Consider the following 21,628-nt stretch of genomic DNA (forward strand, 5'->3'; position numbering starts at 1 on the left):
GTAGTACAAAGCCTTTGGAAGCGTCTGGTTCGGGTTCTCCACTTCACCAGCTAGCGTACTGATGGAATCCCAGTAGTTTAGGTTCCAGAAGAGCGTGTTTAGATACAAGTTCCAGTTCACGTTCCCTAAGTCCATCACAAGCCACCTCGAAGGCTCAAGCTGCGGAATCGAAATCAAACCCATGACGGCAAAAGGAAGGATAGAAAACACACCCATAAGCACAGCAGCCCAGCCAACTATAGTCAAACCCCTGTAGTTCAAGTAAGTAAGCATAAGAGTCAACACCAAGATGGCTGCAACTCTCGGTAAACCGCTACCTAAAGCCGGGATTCCTGACTTCAAATAATCAAGAAACAGAACAGGATACAAGGCGTTATCGATAACACCACTTAGCCACTTCATCCAACCTTGCTGAAACCCCCAGAACGGTCCCAAAGCAGAGGAGACCCAGACGACGTAACCGCCGTTCTCGGGGAACATTGTGCCCATCTCAGCGGTGATCAACGCCTCGGGGATACTCCAAACGAAAGGGAAGATGATAAAGCCTAGAAGAGCTAACAAGGGTCCAGCTGCATTCACACTGTCCTCCACACCGAAAGGACCTCCTGAGACTTCGTAGAATATGAGGAAAATGAGTGGTAACATTGACACTTTCCTAATCTTGTCGGTGGCTTTGGGAGATGGAGTCTCATCATCAACAACGCTTGTGTAAGGAACCTCATTGTTGTTGTTGTTGTGGTGGCTCATCTCAATAGAAGCTGATGGATTCACTGTGATGATTCTCCGCTTCTGCAATAACGTCATCCAAACCGATTAGAGAAACTTGATGTATAATCTGTCCGAAACAGAGTTTCATTAGTATTTTTTTTTTAATTATTAAGAAGTTAAAAGTCCAAAAAGAGAAAATTGATTGAAGGTTGAGAAGATTCAATTAATTTGAGAAGACGAGAATCCCCGTAACAAATTTACTTACAGAGATCGATGATTTTTTTCTGGTGAAGAAGGGACTGGAGATTCTAATGTCTTGTTACTGAGTAAGACCACCGTAACCGCAAATTTCTCCGGCGAAATTCTCTATGTGTGTGTGTCTCTCTCTCTCTCTCTGTCTCTCTGACTTCACGGGTCTGTTCTGTATTGTGGAGGGCAAAGGTGGTTTAGGGCATCTCTTTATATTTCATCTCTATGCTGTTAATGGAGGAATATTTATGAACCGTTCGATTATAAATATCGACGGTCCGATATTTGGAACAGTTGGTAAGTTACATTTCTATCCTTTTACCCGACCAGTGGGCAATTTGGCAATGAGTTTTTTTTTTCACTGCTAACGTTTTTTTTTCTTACGGTTTGATTGTAAGGATTTAGTAATGGACCTAACAAGGGAGTGTGGTTGGGCCTTCTTTGAGAACGACCCTCCAAAATTTTCGAAATGTTCGAAAACAATGTTTATAACCCGTCTAGCAAAACCATATGGCAGAAATTAATGAAATGCTTTCGTTTTGGAGGAAAAAAATAACTACATGAATTGAAATACTAAATTAAACAAATCACAAAAAGTTATTTAAGTTATTTCACAACAATTAAAATATTACATGAAAATTTACAATGTCCACAGATCGGATTTTAACAAAATTTACAAAATGTATTGAAAAGGACCATGCATGCACGCTATAAACTATTGAACTTGTGAAGGTGGTATGATGATAGACTAGATCTGATCCCTTTGATTCCATAGAGAATTATGGACGGTTGAGATTCAAATTCCATCTAGTAAGCTCCAAAAGATATCTGAGCTCTCACGACAGGAACACCTTTCATTGCAAAGATTGCTTCATTAACCTTTGTTGCATGATTCACAGCTTCATTCATCCTCTACAACCACCATTAAATAATTAAAACATTTCTAATCAATAAGTTTGATACGTGTTATAGGTTTTAGGGATTGTTTTTAGTATTTAATAAACGAAGAAATTTTCTTCTTGAAAGTAAACTTTGACGTTTGGCACAAGCTATAAAGTTAGAAACAATCGGTTTACGAAACGTATAAAGCTACGTACAAACAAGAATCAGTCTTTTTCAACTACAGAGATTGTTCACTTGAACAGATGCGAAAGCTTAGGGAGTGGTAGATTTGGATAAAGCCTATAATTATTTTTGTGATGTTAGTGATATATGAGGATTATAGTTGGTAAATGTCTGCTTATTATGATTGGGTAATTGTTATTCTAGAAACTTTGATTAGATTAGATGATTGTTAACTTTTTGATTAAACTATAGAAATAGGTTTTTAGATATTTTAATCCAAGTAAATGAATATTTGATAAGGTGAAGCTTACGTGTTTAGATATTTTATAGACACAAGAATCAATATTATCAACAAAGCTATTGATTCTTGTGTCATAAGTAATTCTAATTCAATAGCTTTGTGGGTCTATGTGTTGAAGGGGACTAGAGGGTAGCAAAATGTGGCCGAGATAATCATTTCTAAGGTGAAGACAAAAACAAAGTCAAAACTGTCACACTCTTCGTTACTCAACGTTAATTCAAGTGTCAAGATTCAGTTAATTCAAATTTTTGACTGTCGCATTCATAATCACAGTAACTGAATGATTAGTTTAACTAGTTCTTTGCCCGGGCTACGCCCGGGTTTCCTCTTATAATTTTAATTAATTTTAACTTGTTTATTTTTATGTAAGTATGTATTATAGCAAAATTTACTACATTAAATATAATTAATAAACAAATTAATTTATTATGTTGTCCAACGAATTTTGACATAAATAAATTCAAGAGTTGTTGGTAATGAAGATATATGTTTTGGACAATTTTTTTTAAAGAACTTTTTAAAGACAATCAGGTTTTAGTTATTAAAATTAAAGATACAGTAAAAAAAAAATATTAGCTTTCAAAATCAATTTTTCTACAGAATTTATTTAGTGATTTGAAAATAAATTTATAGCCAAATAACTAAAGTTAAATAAAAAAATTCACAGCCTATTTTCTAAAGTAAAAAAAACAATAACTACAGAACACCAATCAATCTCTCACTTTTTTTTTTCAATCCCTCACTCTTTGTTATTTATTTTTATTAAAGTTAATGGAAAGTGATGAATAGTCAATATTCTTAAGTTTTAGCTAAATGTTTTGTTTCATATAAAACAATTGTTAAATACACATTTGATTTAAACTTTGTTATGTCTTTAGAAATATTGATTTTACCTTTTCAATTTCTACCCTCTCTACAAAGAAAATACAAACTGACATATAAAATGTTTTTTTACATTATTTCAAATGATAAATAAGTCCATCTATATATAATTAATTTACAGTTATACAATTATGATTTGATACACTAACCAAAATTCTTTCATTAAGGAGACTAAAAACTTTTTTTTAGCTAAAGGTTAAGAAGATTATTTTTCAAATTTCAATGGAACTAAGAGAAATAAAATTGTTTTGCATGATTTCTGATTAAAATAGATGATTTAATCAGTCTTTTTAACAAAACCAAATATCATAATTAAAAAAGCAAAAAAATGAGAAAGAATAAATTGAATACAAATATCAAAAGACAAAAATGCTATTGTTCTCCAAACCAGGTTATGGAAACACATTACAAATAAAAATAAGTCACAAACCAAACTAATCGAAAGGTTTTTGAAAAAGAAAAATACCACCCAAAAATTGATCTTTAAATCATATAAACCGGATCATCACTCTGTGGATTGGGAAATACACCTCTTCTCAAACACTACAGACACCTATATTATACTCAAAACTTTGGAATGTATTATAGGATTAGCGATGCCCTGCAAGTTCATATAATTATGCAATGAGTATTTAAGAAAGCATGTTAAAAAAGCCAATATTATCTTAAATACGAACTTTCTAAAAAAAATCTTTAAAACAAACTCTTGTTAGTGTGAATAGCTCGGTCGGTATATGTTTTCATCTTCTCGTATTGAAAATAATGTTGGTCAAGTTGAAAAATATTTCTTTATGAACTGGTCTTGATTCAAATTGCATGACAAAAAAATAGAGTAGACATAGTAGTTACTCTTAGTGGATCTAAAGCTAACTTGGAAAAAAGAGCATATTTAAGTGACAAAAAAAAGAGGAAAATAAGAGCATATAAGTAGGCAGTAACAACCCGCCCCTAGCTGTATTTATTCATGTAGTATCCATCCTCGCCAATTATGCAAACTGCGTTGGTGTACTCTCTCTTTTAGACAGTGTTTTTCTTTTTTTGTCTATAAAAGTCAAGGCTTTATTAACATATATATTTACATATTCTAAGTCAAAGCATCACTAACATATAGGTTTGTTTATCTAATTATCTTTAAGTCAAAGCCTCAATTATCATATGGTCTGTTACCACTTTTTCCATCACTTATTACAGTTGTTATTGGCCTTAATGATCAAACGGTCACTCGTGTTTTGAATGCCATTAGGTGCTAGTTATATTGCAATGAATTGCGGACCTTGGTGGTTGGTATTGACGGAGATTATGAGTTGTTGGCAACTCTCATCGTATACTTCTAAACCTGCAAAAGTATGTTTTGTAGAGGAAACAGTTTTTTAGGTATTTGGTTTGGCTGATAGAGAAGAGAGGCAGTGAGATCGTGAGAAGGAAATTTTGGAATCTACTAAGTCAAACAATGTAACAATGTAAGATAAATGTTTTTATTATATCTTGGTCCTAAATAATTGAGATCTAAGCAAGAGATAGTCGAACACAGAAAAAAGAATTACGCATTCTAAATTTAATGATAAATTGAAGCTAAAATTAACTCCAATGTTTGTTTTTTAAAACACTAATATTTTCAGTGGGTTTGGTATACTAAGGAGATAATTATGAGATTACTTGTGTAGTTGCGTTTTCTTACGATTTTATGAAAACACTAAATCTAATATAGACAAAAGATCCCTACTATATCAACCGCTATAAAACAAAGTAGGAATCTCAAAGTATATAGACGACTTCATTTCATATCACTTTATATAATCTGTTGTCCATTATAAGCTCCTTTTTCGGAAAACAGATATGTATTAATAATCAGAAGAAGTAACATAATCTTTATACAAAATTGGAGCTAACCAAAAAGGTAGAAATGGACAACTTGAAAAGAAAATGTTATTTTGAGGACTATGTCGGGCCAAGAAGTGAGCTGCTTCCTTTTCTTGACGCTTCACAAAGAGGAAATGACACCCCTTGAAATGAGACGACCATAACCGAATATCAAGTAAGACATTCTGAATATGGAAACAATGATCATTTCCATTCAGACTTTGCACCAAGGAGTTACAGTTACTTTCAAAAATCACATTCTCATAACCCATGAACCGTGTACTCTGCACCGCCATCAAAATAGCTCTAGCCTCAGCTTCGGTTACAGAAATTGACTCCCCTAGAACAACAATATCTCCAAAACCTAGAACAGCCAAGATGGTCACGCACAATCAAACCAGCCACAACACAACCCGTACGCACATTATAAGAGGCATCTACATTAGTAACATGATGCAGAAATCCAATCATTAACATCACATGAAGCAAACGATACTAAAGTAGAAGCAGATGAAACTCTGTGCTTGGAAATTAAATCATTTCGAGACTTCCATATCCTCCACAAAATCCAGAATGGAAGTATGAAGAGGGAAGTCATTATTCTGGGACAGAGAAATAAATTTCCACAAGGTTGCTTCTGTTTCAGCCGTAGAATACGTAACCTTCTTTAAAACCACATCACGTTAAAAAAACCAAAACATAAACTTACACTGGATTTGACATGAAAAAAAAAAGAAGTACCATGACTGGCTGGCTTCTTGCGTGACTCCACAGCAGTACCATGACTGCCTGGCAAGAGCAACCCAGTTCCACCCGACAAAGTTCTTAGAAGCTATCATCACCTGGGTACATACTGGTTAGAAACAAAGTAGGTGTCCAGGAACTTAACTGACTCTAAAGCAGAGGAAGACTTATCATTCTGCTCATACGAAACAACCAGAAGTACATTCGAAACCCAGATTGTGTTCCAGAACATACAAAAGAGTATAGATCAAATTACCATGTCAGAAAACGATCAAACTATTTGATACAGAAATAGCAGTGTGTTTTAGTGATGGTGTAACGTAGAAAAAGAAACAACACCTTTGGTTAGAGAATCAATAACTCTACTGAACTCTAAATACTTCCTGAAAGCTTCTTGCTTGGCATCTTTTTTCCTAATTCAAAGAGAAACAAAAACAAAAAAGGTATATCAAAAAACTAAAAGAAACAGAGCTTTAAGGTCAACTCATTCTTTCTTCGATCTCTTTTGCAAAATGTTTACCTTTTTGTTTCCAGCGATGTCAGTAACGACTATGGTGGTGGAAATCAACCGCTACCTTATTCTTCAGCGAGGCAATCCGCCGTACGGTAATCAACTTCCTCTCCTTACGCTATGCCCTAAAGTGCACTGCCTCTTGTCTTTTGATTGTGTAGAAGTGGAACGATTGAACTCAGTCGCTATGACAAAAGAAGTTTTAGAGAGAAACTTAAAATATACATCAATACTTTTGCAAACTGAAATCAAGGGAGATTATTTATAGAAATCATTTGAGAGGGAGTTGCAGAACTAAAAGACACAACCTTCTTCTCGCACAGCGATCCAACACCACAATGACGGCCTCCTGCATTTCTCTTATGCCGCAGCGGTTTGGTTTCATCGAATTGGTGGACAACAAAGCAGTCTTCTCCTTAGGTTTCTCCATAGCGGCGGAGGAATCAATGGACTTCCCGTTTGGTTTCGGATTTGCAGAGGAGGCGACGGTCTTCTTGCCGTTCTCGCGGATGCTGGAGAGTGAAGAGTTTCCGGTGGGATCCATCAGGTTGAGTGTTTAAGAGATGAGAAATAAGAAATTAATCGTCAAAAAGAAATGAAAAAGCTTATAAATAGAAAAGCAGAGAAGAAGGTGAAAGGAATCAATTGAATGAGTTTGGGAAGGATTGATTAGAGATGGTAGGGTGAATTAATCGTCAAAAATGATATGAAAAGATGAGAAACAGGAGGGGTGGGAGTCGAAAGGCTCAACAGATTAGGTCTACGATGTGGAAGAGAGAAAACGGCGAAGACAGGATGAATAGTTTGGTCTGTGGGCTTCTTTATTCAGACAAAAAATTAACCGAAGCTCAAATTCTATCAGCAGACACAAAAGCCTGAAAGAAGTGTTTAAATGAGTGACGTGGAGCAAAGATGATTTATTACTGGCTGTTTTAAAAATCCGACGTGGATAGGCTTAGGGAGCTTGATATCCTCCTTTTAGTAGTGTAATAGATGACCTTTGACCATATCAATATAGCATAGTACTAGTAAATATCGACTATCTACCGTGGCTCCGTTCTGTATGTTTATAGGCCCAACCTGATCCCAGTTTGGTCGAAACTATTTTGAATTTAGCTTTGATTTGATCTTGTTGAATGAGTTACACTGCAGTTTACAATTAAAAGACGTAACAAAACTTGGATTTGGTCTGTTTTGACCAGTCCTAACAAAATTAGTCATATGTGATAATGATTGATTATAGTCAACTCGTAAAAAAATGATTGATCAGATCGGGCTTGCAACACTATCAGTCTATCACTTGTGACATTGATAAATAAGAAAAGATGTCATTCATCTGAAGTAATGGTATAATGACACTGGACTGCATTGCTTCTCCTAATATTTTACGAACAAGACTTTGCTCCAACAGTCTACAGATTACAATCACGAAAGAGAAAACACATTACAAAATAAAAGAAAACCAAAAAGTACTTTTTAACTACTTTCTTTCCGATTATTCACCACCACAAGCCAAATAAAAAAGGGTTTATTTGTGAAATAGCCGAGAAATTGATTTTATAGGGAGAAGGTAGAGAGAGATAGGAAGAAAAAATAGATGAGAGAGTGATATTTTGGTTAGGGAATGAATTTTGTTTTTTTTTTTGGTGTTATACCACCCAATATCCCAATAAAAAAAGCTTGAATCTGAAAAAAAAAAAATCCATGAATCTTTAGAACACGAGGATACATACGTCATTTACTATTACCACTAGTCAAACATTGACCAGACTATAAACTCAACGGCGGTGATGAACTCTACCTAAATCCACGAGCTTCTTCGACCTATTCGCGCAAAACGACGCCGCTTCCGCGATATGCGGCTTTTCCAACACCGTTACTTCCCCGGCACTTCCGACAACCTCCGACGGAAACCTGGTTTTCCGTCTAAACGGACAGTGAGGTCTAGCTCTCACCAACGGACTCAAACAGAAACCCATCCCCGTCGCGATCCTCCTCCTCCCCGGAGTTTTCACCGCCGGCGTTCTTCTCGATCTCCCCGGCGTTTCCTCGACTGATCCCGACGGTGTTGGCTCGTATTCATCTCTCGCAGGCGACATTCCGCGGCAGAACACTCTTTGTGGTCGACGATGGCCGGAGATTGCGTCTTCCGGTTGCTTCTTGGAACGACCGGTGGAGAGAAAGGAAGAGAACCACGAAGAATGAGAAGTACTCTCCGAACCGTCGCATGATAATCTAGAAACCGGTTTACAATCCGAACCGTAATTTACAGAAACCGGTTTATGATTGGAGCCGTGATCTTCAGATCTACTAGCTCTGAATAGATTAGAGAGTCTCGAAGCTTTGACTCCTCTCGGTTTAGAGGATCGGTTCGGTTCGAAGTCCTTGCATGAGAATAATCCGAGATCCACCTGAGGCGCGGCGAGGAACCGGCGAATATCCCCACCTCCGGCATCGGATTTTCTGCTGGTTACGTAAGGAGAAACAGAGCGAGGGAAGATCAGAAGCGGAGGTGGTTTGTCAGATTTACGCGATCGACGATTGTTGTTGTCTTCAGCGGCAGCGTAAGCGGCGAGGGAGAGGAGACGTTCGCGGAGACAAGAAGCGCAGACGCCGACGTTGCTGGTGAAATCGACGGTGTGTCTTTTACACCTCATCGGAGGAAAGGAAATTTTGATTATTGTTATTTGTTTGGTCGAAAGTTTCGGGGGAGTTATAGTGATGTGACAAGATGTTAGATGAGGAGGATCTGGTGGCAAAGATTTTGTATTCTTCTAAAAAGATCTATTTGTTTTTAGATAGAGAGAATTAAGATGACCTGAGGAGAGAGAGAGAGAGATAAAGCATTCTCTGTTCTGTCGGGATAAAGACAGTACCTACGAGACTAGCCATGTCTAATACTCCCTCTCCCTCTGTTTTTAAATAATACATGTTTTGAGATTTTCACACTTTTTAATAAAACATATTAAAATTTACTTATTAGTGCATAGTTTTTTGTTATTTTATATTTCCTATATTTCTAAACCAATAAAATTTTAAGAAATACAATTAATGTTTTTGAGATTCACAATTATTCATAATTAGTTGACAAAAATTACATTGAAAATATGAAAAATACATCTTTTTGAAACAAAAAAAATTCCTAAAACATACATCTTTAAAAAACAGAGGGAGTACTTTCTCATTTCTCAACATGGTACTACTACTTCATTTATTTTTTTTGCAACTATCAAAAACAATTAATATTTCATCATAAATATATAAAATTTTGAAACTATATAATCTTCTGTGAATTCAATTTAAAATATACTATAATTAGTACAAATTTTATATCAAACTTTATATTATTAAATAATAAAATATACACTAAGAACTTATAATTTTAAAAGAAACAACAAAAATGCTAACAAAATTATTTTCAGAATTTTTACCAAAAAATAATTATTTTCAGAATATATGAACTGTATGTAAGCAAAACATTTTGACAGATAATAACATCACCCTTCTATGTTTTATTTATTTTTTCAAATAATTTTGCGAAATTCAGAACTAGTATAACTTTTTATATATAATCACGAAATTAAAACATCAGAAAATTACAAAAAGATACGTAACTAGTACTATAAGTTAATGTTTCTTAGTATTTCATTCAACTGTTCAACCATTACAAAATGTTACCCACATGGCATTTAGTCAATTACAAGCATTCAGCCACTTTATCATCATTATATTATATTAAGCAAATGTCATTAGGGCATCTCCAACCTATGACACCATTTTAGTGTCAAAATCACACTATTTTAGTGCTATTTTAGCACTAAAACTTTTTGAGTTTCCAACCACAACACCAAATGTTACACTAAAAAGGAATCTTATCACTATTTTATTATTAATCAAAATTCCTTTAATTTATTTTTTGGTAAATATTAATTATTTATGACTAAACTATATTAACTAAAATTAAAATTGTAATTAAAATAATAATTATATATAAACATAACTATATTATATAATAATATATTATTAAAACATACTGTTGCTCTAATTAAATAAACACATCGACAAAAGTTAAATTAAAATATACTAAATCTAAAGATTTTAGTGTTTGAATTTAACTTTGTTATGTATTTTAAAATTAGTTTTATTTTTTTATTTATTTATATTAATATTTTATAATAATTAAAATATAACAAAACAATAAGATATAATTAAAATATTTAATTCAATAGTAAACTAATCATACAAATTAAATATAATCAAATATAGTTAAACAATACACTAACAAATAGTTTTGAAAAAAAAAACTTTTGCCGTCGCTACAGTAACACACCAAATATGGTGTTGCACTGTAGCAAAATGGAAAACTACACTAAAATGCCATGAGATATGCCGTCCGGTTGGAGTGAAAAAACATCACATCACACGTCAAAATAGTGTTATACCGTTGGAGAAGCTCTTATGCTTGTAAGTTTCTGCTTCTTCCAGAAGGCTAAATCTACTTATAGTTGACTATTGCTTTATTTTTTAACGGACCAATACCATTGGAATCAAATGGCATGTTGTAGTGATTACCTCAGTCACTGACTTCAAAAACAACAGTTGAAGGGGCTATATCCAATGAACATACATAAATATAATAAATAAATAAAAACCTAAAAGGGAAGCATGTGAACGTGGCTGGTAAAAGCCGACAAGTATTAGGTGAATAAACGAGCCATCGTCTTTTTCCACATCCCACACGAATGTTCGTCCGTTTCTTCAACCACTTGCCACGCGTCCTACCCAAGTCCCTTATCCTGGGCCTAACTTAAGTATTGGGCTTTAAAGCTTTTTTTCAAAGTCTACCTTGTTCACTGGGTCTTTTAAATCCCTATCAGTGGTGGTGAGGCTTCCCGACACATAGTCTGTATTGTATCGGGTCCACCAAATCCTTATACTGGGCCTTACTTCAGTATTGGGCTTTATAGCCTTCTCCAGAGTCTTCCTTGTTCACTACGTAGTGGGTACTGAAACAATATTACGTAGGTCCACCACTCCACGTGAAACTTTAAAATTCGAAAATTCAAACGCGTCTCAAATAAAATAAAGGCAAAAAGAGCAAAAGACTATTCACGCTATCTTTTCCATCTTAGCCATGTTCTCTTAGTCAAACGTCACCGCCAGCGGCTGCGACTGAAAATTAAACGTATCACCACGGAGAAACACAAGCAACCACATCATCATGAAACCACGCCAGCCTGTTTTCCTTGACGCTGTGGCTGATTGCGAGGGCTAAATGGAACGCTGAATATTTCAGCGGCAACGGCTTCTCAGATTTTGTACTCCCATAAGATCACTAGTGTCAATTTTAGTTTTTCGTGGCGTTCAATTTACTTCTTCTGCACTGTATTTTCTTTGTCGCAGCCGCCAGTCGCGCGTTAATGAAAAGAACATGGATATCTTCACTGTTTTTAGATTGGACCGTTTGGTAAAGTAAGAACCAGACCGTACCGAACCAGAGAAGCAAAGAGACCAACCTTGGCTCATTATCGGCGTATGTAAATGAAAAATTAGCCTAAAATTCTAAATTATTTTTTTTAAGAATATAATATGCATAAAAGAAACACACAGTCACGAATTTTTAAAAGGGTATATTATTAGAATTAGTAATAAATTATCTATAATAATTTAAAACCGGTTCGGTTGTAACCGACCGAACCACAGAGACCTCAGACCAACCTTCTAGAACTGATAGAGAGACATTTTTATTCTCTATTATTTTTCCCATTTACCCCTACATTCTTATTATTCTCCTTCGTCTCTAAGCTCTTGAAGTCTTTGGTCCGTTGTTGAATTTTCAAGCTTCTTTCTTCTATTTTTGAACTGAATTTTCGTCTTTATTTGAAACTTTTGAAATTTTTATTTGAAACGTGAGGAGAAGGGAGATGACGACTATGGAGAGTTTAATTGGATTGGTTAATAGAATTCAAAGAGCATGCACCGTGCTCGGTGATTACGGTGGTGGAACTGGTGACAACGCGTTCAATTCTCTATGGGAAGCTCTCCCTACCGTCGCCGTCGTCGGTGGTCAGGTGAAATTTCAGTTCTAACCAGCTTTGACTTCTTCCTCTGTTTTTTCCTCTGTTTTTGACGCTTTCAAATTTTGTGCAGAGTTCTGGAAAATCTTCGGTTCTTGAGAGTATAGTTGGTAGAGACTTTCTTCCTAGAGGATCCGGTTCGTTTAAAATCTTAAACCTTTTGCCTTTTTTATCTTATCTTAGTGTGTTTTTGTAATAACGAAAAGAGCTCTGGTTTTGTTTTGGTGCAGGTATCGTTACGAGACGTCCTTTGGTGTTGCAGCTGCACAAGACGGAGGAAGGAACAGAGGAGTATGCAGAGTTCCTCCATCTGCCCAAGAATCAATTCACAGACTTCGGTATTGTCAATTTTAATATAAGAATGTATATTTGTTCTGTTTGTTGGTTACTTAGGTCTTGTCTTAGTGTGTCCCTGTCATTTGAATTTTCATCATGTGGGTCTGGCTAGAAGACTCTTTTTGATGTTGAAAGTGTTCATTGACTTTTTTGCTTGAAAATTGTTTGATGGTTGGCAGCTTTGGTTCGGAAGGAGATTCAAGATGAGACTGATAGAATCACAGGGAAGAGCAAACAGATATCTCCAGTTCCTATTCACCTCAGTATCTTCTCTCCAAATGGTCTCTGCTTCAATCACATTTTTTTACTTCCTGTAAATTTTATTACTCTTTGTTTCTAGAGCTAAGTGTTTTTTCTTTCCCTGTTGTGTTACAGTTGTGAATCTGACCCTCGTTGACTTACCTGGTTTAACTAAAGTGGCTGTTGGTAATGACTTTTCTTATCTCTTCTTTGGGTTTCCCATCTCCTTATTATTTGATGGATGTGTATGATACTGTCTTTTTTGATGTCCAGAGGGACAACCAGAAACCATCGTTGAAGATATCGAATCCATGGTTCGCACATACGTTGATAAGGTGAGAAGTTGAGAACTACTTCTTTCAATATTTGTAACATTTCATTCACAAATGCAAAAAAACACATAAACAGAACCCAAATAGCTTTTTCTAGTTCTTAAATCGGTTAATTCTATTGTTGCAGCCTAATTGTATCATACTAGCTATATCTCCGGCCAACCAGGACATAGCTACTTCTGATGCAATCAAACTTGCAAAAGAAGTTGATCCAACAGGTGAGAGAACATTTGGTGTTCTTACCAAGTTAGACCTGATGGACAAAGGAACTAATGCATTAGATGTAAGCACCTACCTCTTCATCTTTTATTTTGTTTTATTTTGTTCACATGATATGTTCTTATTTTGAGTGTTACATAACATTCTTAACTAGTTCTTGTGATAATAATATTTTAACCAAATCTACAGCAATGTTTTTTTCTTATCTTTAGAAAATTTGTTCATAACATAAAGTAAATGATTGCTTCAATAAGGTTCTTGAGGGAAGATCATACAGGCTGCAACACCCTTGGGTTGGGATAGTGAACCGTTCACAAGCAGATATTAATAGGAACGCTGACATGATGCTTGCAAGAAGAAAAGAGCGTGAATACTTTGACACAAGCCCTGACTATGGTCACTTAGCCAGCAAAATGGGTTCTGAATATCTTGCAAAGCTTCTCTCTAAGGTGCTCGGCTCAACCAAATCCTGAAGTGTTTTGAGATTTAATTTCTCATATTTTCAAGTTTCAATAGGTCTTTTTGTAATTGTGCAGCACTTGGAGTCTGTAATCAGGTCACGCATACCAAGTATCTTATCCTTAATAAACAAAAGCATCGAGGAGCTTGAAAGAGAGTTAGACAAAATGGGTAGGCCTGTTGCTGTTGATGCTGGGGTGAGTGAGCACTTTCTCTATATGAAACCATTTTCTCTTCTTCTTTGATGTCTTCTTAAATCTGTTGGTCTCACTCTCACTCGCAGGCTCAACTCTACACTATACTAGAGATGTGCCGTGCATTTGATAAAGTATTCAAGGAACATCTGGATGGAGGGTAAAGAATCATTACTCATCTCCTTATTGATATTTTTCTTAAAACTCAAAATGTTAAAACATTTGTAGGCGTCCTGGAGGTGACCGTATCTATGGAGTCTTTGACAACCAGCTTCCAGCTGCTCTTAAGAAGCTTCCTTTCGATCGCCATCTTTCTCTGCAAAGTGTGAAGAGAATCGTCTCTGAAGCAGATGGTTATCAGCCTCACTTGATTGCACCTGAACAGGGCTATCGCCGTCTGATTGAAGGGGCGCTTGGTTACTTTAGAGGTCCAGCTGAAGCTTCTGTGGATGCTGTAAGTTCTTTAGACACCTTTTCATTTTAGTTTTATTATGTATACAGGACCATAATGAGTTTGGTGATCTTCAGGTTCACTTTGTCTTGAAAGAGCTTGTGAGGAAGTCAATAGCAGAAACTCAGGTCACACTTTTGCTTTTCTCAATACATAGTTTTTTTAAAAGTAAAAACCTTAGTTATAAATGCATATTTTTTATCTATTTTCTATAATTTTTAAACCAATAAGAATTCAAAAAATACAACTAATGTTTTTGAATTTTAAAATTAATGATTATTAGTTATAAACTTATAAATGCATAGTTTTTTGTGATTATCTATTTCCTATAATTTTAAACCAATAAAAATTCAAAAAATACAACTAGTATTTTTAAATGTTACAATTAATCATTAAAAACATTGAAAATACCTTTTCTGAAACCATTATTTTATTTAAACATGAATTTTTATAAAACGGAGGGAGTAGTAGTGAACAAGAATAGGTTTGACTGAATGAATCCTCTTTGCAGGAGCTAAAGCGTTTCCCTTCACTGCAAGTGGAGCTAGCTGCAGCAGCCAACACCTCCTTGGAGAAGTTCAGGGAAGAAAGCAAGAAGTCGGTTATTCGACTTGTTGAGATGGAGTCTGCTTATCTAACAGCCGAGTTCTTCAGGAAACTTCCTCAAGAGATGGAAAGACCAGTGATCACCAACAGCAAGAACCAAACCGCTGCTTCTCCTTCACCCGCAACGCAAGACCAATACGGAGATGGACATTTCAGAAGGATAGCATCGAATGTATCCGCTTATGTCAGCATGGTTTCGGACACACTTCGAAACACCATTCCAAAAGCTTGTGTTTACTGCCAGGTTAGACAAGCCAAGCTCGCGTTGCTTAATTACTTCTACAGTCAGATCAGCAAGAGAGAGGTAAAAAAAAACTATATAATAAAAAAACTAAATGTCTCTTGATTCTTTTATATTCTATACATTATAAAAACTTATGTATATGTGGTCACAGGGGAAACAGTTGGGAGAGTTACTAGATGAAGATCCGGCATTGATGGGGAGGAGACTAGAGTGTGCGCAGAGGCTCGAGTTATATAAGAAAGCGAGAGATGAGATCGATGCAGTTGCTTGGGCGCGATGAATAAAGCCATAGTGTGTGTCTGGTGATGGATTTTGTGATTAGTAACCTTAGGCCATCCTCAATGGAGGATCATTTTGCATGTGCTTAGATTTTAAATAATAAGATAAAATGAAAAAAAGGATTAAGATCAGTTTGAAAGTGCTTGAACAAGATCTGTGCTTATTCTTGTTCTTCTTCTTCTCTCTCACAGACTCAGGAATGACTAAACTAAATACATTATTTTACTAATATTTTTACTATAAGCACACCCATTAAAAATCTCCCTTTAAGGATGCCCTTATGACTTTGTGTGTTTGTCGGGGTTTGTAATATGTTGTTAGCTATGTCTTTGTATTTAGTAGTCATCAGTCAGACCATGTTGGGACGACTTTGAAATAAAAAAATTCATTTCTATTTGAAAATTCCATGGAGTTTCAACTTCAGGGATAGTAAGACTGCGCAGCCATCATTTTCAGTTGAGGATTGGTTTGAATTAAACAGGCTAAAATCGAATCCGTCTTTGTCCTGTTATTTCATTGTCCTGAAAAGGAGGTGCGCGTTTTCAGCAGGAACCAGGTTGTTTCTTGGTTAGGCATGAACATAAAATCCTTAACTGGAAATCCAAACAAATCCAACTTAAGAGACCTGACTTCTACTCGATCTGAAATATAAAAAAAATAGGGAAAAAATATTCGAATAGATTTTGTTTGGTGTTACAAAACATATTCAAATCGAAAGTACTATTAAATGAATCCGAACGAATAACCCCAAAAACAAGAAAAATCGGAAACTCCAAAAAACTATTTGAAAAAATGATTCAAATTTCCAAATCAATATGTAATATAAATATCTGAAACATAATATGTATTTTGAATATTTATTTCCATATTTATTTTGATAAGATATCTAATTTTTTTTTCAAAATTTAAATATGATTTTAAATATCCAGTTAAATATAAATAGAGATTTTTATGCTATTTTTAAAAATTATATTTTACTTCAGGTATATCCAAACTGACATAATCTGAATGTAAATAATATATGGTTACTTTATAAATTTTACATGTGATACAAACTAGAATTAAAATCGATGTGTTATATCCAAACCCGTGTTTACTAAAATGTGATCTAAGGTGTTATACAAATTAGAACGAAATCCGAAATACTCAATCTAAAACGGCAATACTCGATTTGTTACAGCATATCTAATGGTCCACAAAAACTCAATCTATGTTTCACTATAAAATAGAATAACTCCATTATAAAGTTGGATTTGTTTTAAAGGTAATGTTGTTTTTCCACTCCAAATATAGAGTAAAAACAACAACATTACACTATAATCTATTCTATTATAGAGTGAATCATCGAAGTAAATCTAGAGTTACTCTATTTTGAAGTGAAATATAGAATAATTTTTTGGCTACCATTGGACTTAACTACTTACAAATCTAAAGAGAAACTTTGAAAGGTTAGGATGCGGTTCTCCTCCATGATCATTACCATCACACGTTCTTCCTGATTCTCTATTTGGTGTGGTGTATATTAAATTGTTAATTATTGTCACTGTTTTGGTCATTTTGTGTCTTTGTCAATTGTCAGCATCAAAGACTAGGTCTCGCAAAAAAAAAAAAGAGTAGGTCTCGCCGACAAAAAATCAAAAGCTAGCGACTTTCCAAGTCTACTTGCCTTGTCGTATACGTAACTAGGTCTTGTTGTAAATGTAGCCGAATTTTCGTCGTAATAATCACCTTTTTAGTTGGAAATTGTTAGGCTTTGACGTATTAATCAAGTTTCCTAATCCACGTATTCACCAAAATGTCTTGTAACTATATGGTCACGCATCCACTTGAAAAAACCATATTTCTAAAAGTGAAATTATTACGCAATTACGTGCTTAGAGACCAACATTTTCACAAACTTTAAAATAACGCTATATTAAATCAAGACCGAAGACCGTTCACTTCATCAACATCACTACTGCATACATACATGCGTTATTCATCAACACACGTATGTTATATAACCTACACTTCAATCGCTACTAGGTACCAACTACCAAGTAAACATTGATTTTTTTTTAATTATGTATGCTCAAACTGTGTTTACATTCTGCGAATTCATCACCGTTTCCATATTAGCCGCCTCCATCGCCGTCTTCTCTCTTCGTCTCTTCTCAAAACTAGCAATTTTCATCGTCACTCGTCCATGGCGACGCTACCGCACGTTCACGTTCCGCAGCAGCAGCCAGTGGATAAACCATTCGTATCCGCTGTATTGCGTCGTTTGTCTGCAAGAGGCAGAGGAAGGAGATAAGATGAGGAGGCTGACGATTTGTGGCCACTGCTTCCACGCAGATTGTATCGATCCATGGCTTGGTGAAATATCTTCGAAGTGTCCATTGTGTAGAGCTGAGGTTCCGCCTTCACCGCCGGTGAATCCTCTGCTCTTACTGTTTGTTTCCGCCAACAAAGAACTCTAACCAAACACCATTTCTTGTAAGAAAAAAAATTGTTACCAGACCTCAGATTTTGTCTTGTTTTTTATCTTTGATACTATTTTGCATTAACTCCCAAACAACTAAATAATTGCTACGGAAAAGTAAACTTTATAACAAAAAGTTTTATGCCAAAAATAAACCAGCCAATCTCGGCAAAAATAAACTACATGAGTGTCGATGTTTAGAGACTTACTGATTTCATCTGGTACGTAACACTATATGGATGTTGCATATTCAGACTCCAACAGGAAGAAGCATGAACAGAGCGAGTGACCATAATCTTTTTTTTTTTTGTGACACAGATTTAATCAGTGAGTTACAAGTCTAACTATCAATTCAGTACATAAGTTGAACAGAATGAGTGACCATAATCTCCAGGATTCTGAAGATATTATATAAAACAGATTTAATCAAGATTGTCAACCCTGAGATGTCTTTCTTCCAGGTACTTAAGTTATAAAGCAGGAAACTGCTGTTTGTTTCCAGAGAAAGCTCAATTTTATTCAAGCTACAACAAGACAAGAAAAGTTTCGAAAAAACAATTAAGTGTGAAAGATTTCATTTACAGACCGTGCTGGTGTTTTTAACAAAAAAAAAAAAAGATAATCTCGAGTTGTTCAAAGTTTGGTTCTGCCGAGGTTAAGAGTTAGGATGTATAACTCCATAAGGAAGCAACGCAGCCGCCACTATCCTGCCTTCCTCATTCAGTATGTTGTAAGTCGATGCAGCATTTCTCTAAAATAGAACATAAGAGTTCAGTCAATAACCACAAACATACACTACCAACCAACAGAACTAAAGCATGAGAGGGATAGACATACAGAGTCCAAGGTTTCTAGCTTCATGCCAATTGACTTCACAAACTGACGGACTTGGGGATTCACTGGATGATTGTATCTTCCACAACCCACAATTAACAGCTCTACAAAGCGTTGAGAGGAAATAGTAATACACACAGAGACAAAGAGAGTCAGAACACCACCACTGATGTTCAATATGTGCAAAGAGGTTAAGATTGTACCTGGAATTGGTCTAACAGTCTGGAAAATTGACAAGCTGCATCCATTACAATAGACATGTCAAACGTTTTACCAAAACTTCTATCTCTTAACTAACTCTAAAGCTTTCACTCAAGATTAGAGAGGGTACCTGTCGGTTGTGATCTCGGAGAAGCTACGAGGGCTCCATGACATCAGCAAGTTCCCAACACAGAGCAAGCTGCCATCGTACTTAACCCCATTCACCGTGAAACTCGTCTCATCAAATCTGCGAAACCCAACAAAAATGGTCTATAAAGGTTCCAACTTTACGACGAAACTCAACGAATTTTCAAATCAGGAGAACGAATCAAAGAGAATGGGAGGTGGGTTTAGAGAGTGATTACTCCTGAAACCGAAGCTGATCCTCTGGAACGTTGTCGATGAGATTGATCTGATCGTAGAGAGAGAAAGCTCTTCTCAGAGATGGCAAGACGAGGTTTTGCTGCTGCTTGGGAGCTTCCTTTCTCATGGCTCGAATCAGCTTCGGCAACGTCGACATAGCTTTCTGTCTCACCGTCATCTCCGGTCTTCCCCCAAACTCTTTACTTTGTTCGAAAGGACAAGACTTTTAATTAGCAGCCTGTCCAAACTTAACGAACCCGGTTTATTGGGTTGCAATGATTACCATGGCTAAACTACTGGTCTATATCGGTTTAAGCTTAGGAGATGTGAATTTGAACCTAGTTCCGCTTTCAGTTAAACCGAGTGTTTTTAGATTGGTTCGATGCAGTTTTGGAATTTTTACCGTTTTAACTAAATCAAATCAGTTTAATTTTTTTTTTATATCTATTTTTCAGCCCCATGCATAGAGGAGATCAAACAGTGTACATATATACTGTATATGTATCATCATATTTTGTTTTGCAAAAAAAAATTGCATATTTACCTCTCTTTTTAGCAACTTAAATAAACTCAAATAGATTTTCCAAATCGAACTAGTAGATCCGCATCCATATGACAATAAACGACGGTTACTTCTTTGCACTGCATGCGAGACAATTCGTCCTTAATTATGTATTTGTGGTATATGAATGAGCTATGATCTGTTGAAACTTCTCTTCAAGATCTTTAACTTATATAACTTGAAAAGTCTAGTCATTCTTCTGCTTCCGGAACTATTTTCACCAAATGAGAAAAATACGTTGCAAATATAACAATAAAATGTCTTAGATTCTTCATGCATTCTATTGTCCAAATGAGAACCTCTATCTGCGAGTAATGTGGCGACTGACTCGCTCTTGTATTTTTCGCTCCCATTAAACCATCAAAACTTTTCAGTGTGCTATATCATCCTTGTCCCAAATAGGTTTCCTGAGTTTTCCGTGATCCATCCATAAAACACCATCTATCTGGTATAGACAGTACAATTGCTCCCATTAGAAATCGAGTTTGATTGATTTTCTGTGTAAGTGAAATATGCGCCTTATCCCAAAGTAATGACTTTGTTTTCTGCCAATTTGAGAGTATCTCTAGGATCAATATTTAAATTGTTAAACACTTTGTTGTTTCTTCTTTTCCATATGCACCATAAAATCTATGCAAAATGATGATCTTCCAATTCCGGAGAAACCTTCCAATGTAAATGATCTATGTTTGGAAAGAGTGATTGAGTTGGAAAAATATCTGGATTTGATGAAATCCATCAGAGTTCTCAAATTTGAAACACCGGTGGACATTTAAAAACATATGAATTATCGATTCCTTAGGTGCTCAATATCGTGCACAAATTATATCCCTTTGTATTCCTATTGTTCTTAAATTTTTCTCAACTGTTATACATCATGATATCAGTTGCCATAAAAATGTTTCATCTTAGGTTCATCGTACTTTCCAGCATAAAGTCTTCAATGGAGAGACCGAAAGATCATACTCTGGTAATGTTTTTTCTCTATCCATATACACTCGTTCTACTTGATATCCAGATTTAACCGTGTATCTCTCATTTTAGTAAAATGCTATCCATCACGATATACTCTCTGAATTCGACTTAATGGTATACTTCAATTATTTTTGCATCTTGAGGATCCACCATAGTCTGAATTACCTGTAAATTCTATGTTCTCGATGTTACATTGATGAGAGAATCCACCGTAAGGTCCGGGAAAGGTTATGTTGATATTTTGACTATTTTCTAACCACTACGCAACCGGAGAAAATGGTTAATTTTTATAGAAAAATGTGCACTTTCTGGTCCATTTCTGAACATTTTTCTGACAATAATAAAGTGGTCAAGACTTAGACGTAGACTCGTAGTTACATACTGCTGAACATTTATGTAACCAATTTGATTTTTCTCCACCTTTTGTCCACATTTTAAAATCATCATAAAATGGTCAATTTGTGGTTGAATTTTT

The 21,628-nt window shown here is 35.4% G+C and overlaps 4 protein-coding genes and 1 long non-coding RNA gene across 5 annotated transcripts; 1 reads left to right on the forward strand and 4 right to left on the reverse strand.

The window, feature by feature from the left end:
* LOC130511417 (probable polyamine transporter At1g31830) lies at positions 1–1,147 on the reverse strand (the record flags this gene model as incomplete). Its single annotated transcript, XM_057008396.1, has 2 exons — positions 974–1,147; positions 1–835 (listed from the first exon to the last, which is right to left on the reverse strand). A coding segment is annotated over exon 2 (804 nt), but the record flags the coding sequence as incomplete, so codon positions are not given.
* Positions 1,148–5,024: 3,877 nt separating this feature from the next.
* LOC130511768 (uncharacterized) lies at positions 5,025–7,170 on the reverse strand. Its single transcript, XR_008945274.1, has 4 exons — positions 6,330–7,170; positions 6,149–6,222; positions 5,807–5,984; positions 5,025–5,429 (listed from the first exon to the last, which is right to left on the reverse strand). It is a non-coding gene; the product is annotated as an uncharacterized LOC130511768 (long non-coding RNA).
* Positions 7,171–7,713: 543 nt separating this feature from the next.
* On the reverse strand, positions 7,714–9,168 carry LOC108847910 (uncharacterized). Its single transcript, XM_018621279.2, has one exon. The coding sequence runs from the start codon at positions 8,975–8,977 to the stop codon at positions 8,099–8,101; it is 879 nt and encodes a 292-aa protein (XP_018476781.2). The 5' UTR covers positions 8,978–9,168; the 3' UTR covers positions 7,714–8,098.
* A 2,918-nt stretch (positions 9,169–12,086) lies between these two features.
* On the forward strand, positions 12,087–16,005 carry LOC108831702 (phragmoplastin DRP1E). The gene is made up of 14 exons (XM_057009434.1): positions 12,087–12,391; positions 12,471–12,534; positions 12,628–12,735; positions 12,913–13,014; positions 13,109–13,159; positions 13,247–13,308; positions 13,433–13,588; positions 13,779–13,973; positions 14,061–14,180; positions 14,267–14,337; positions 14,406–14,631; positions 14,706–14,756; positions 15,140–15,538; positions 15,630–16,005. The coding sequence occupies exons 1-14, from the start codon at positions 12,245–12,247 to the stop codon at positions 15,756–15,758; spliced, it is 1,881 nt and encodes a 626-aa protein (XP_056865414.1). The 5' UTR covers positions 12,087–12,244; the 3' UTR covers positions 15,759–16,005.
* A 2,662-nt stretch (positions 16,006–18,667) lies between these two features.
* On the reverse strand, positions 18,668–19,844 carry LOC108831701 (uncharacterized). The gene is made up of 5 exons (XM_018605226.2): positions 19,619–19,844; positions 19,384–19,500; positions 19,256–19,290; positions 19,056–19,156; positions 18,668–18,969 (listed from the first exon to the last, which is right to left on the reverse strand). The coding sequence occupies exons 1-5, from the start codon at positions 19,792–19,794 to the stop codon at positions 18,874–18,876; spliced, it is 525 nt and encodes a 174-aa protein (XP_018460728.1). The 5' UTR covers positions 19,795–19,844; the 3' UTR covers positions 18,668–18,873.
* Positions 19,845–21,628: the final 1,784 nt, after the last annotated feature.

Source organism: Raphanus sativus, chromosome 4, assembly GCF_000801105.2.
Source record: "Raphanus sativus cultivar WK10039 chromosome 4, ASM80110v3, whole genome shotgun sequence".
NCBI lineage: Eukaryota > Viridiplantae > Streptophyta > Magnoliopsida > Brassicales > Brassicaceae > Raphanus > Raphanus sativus.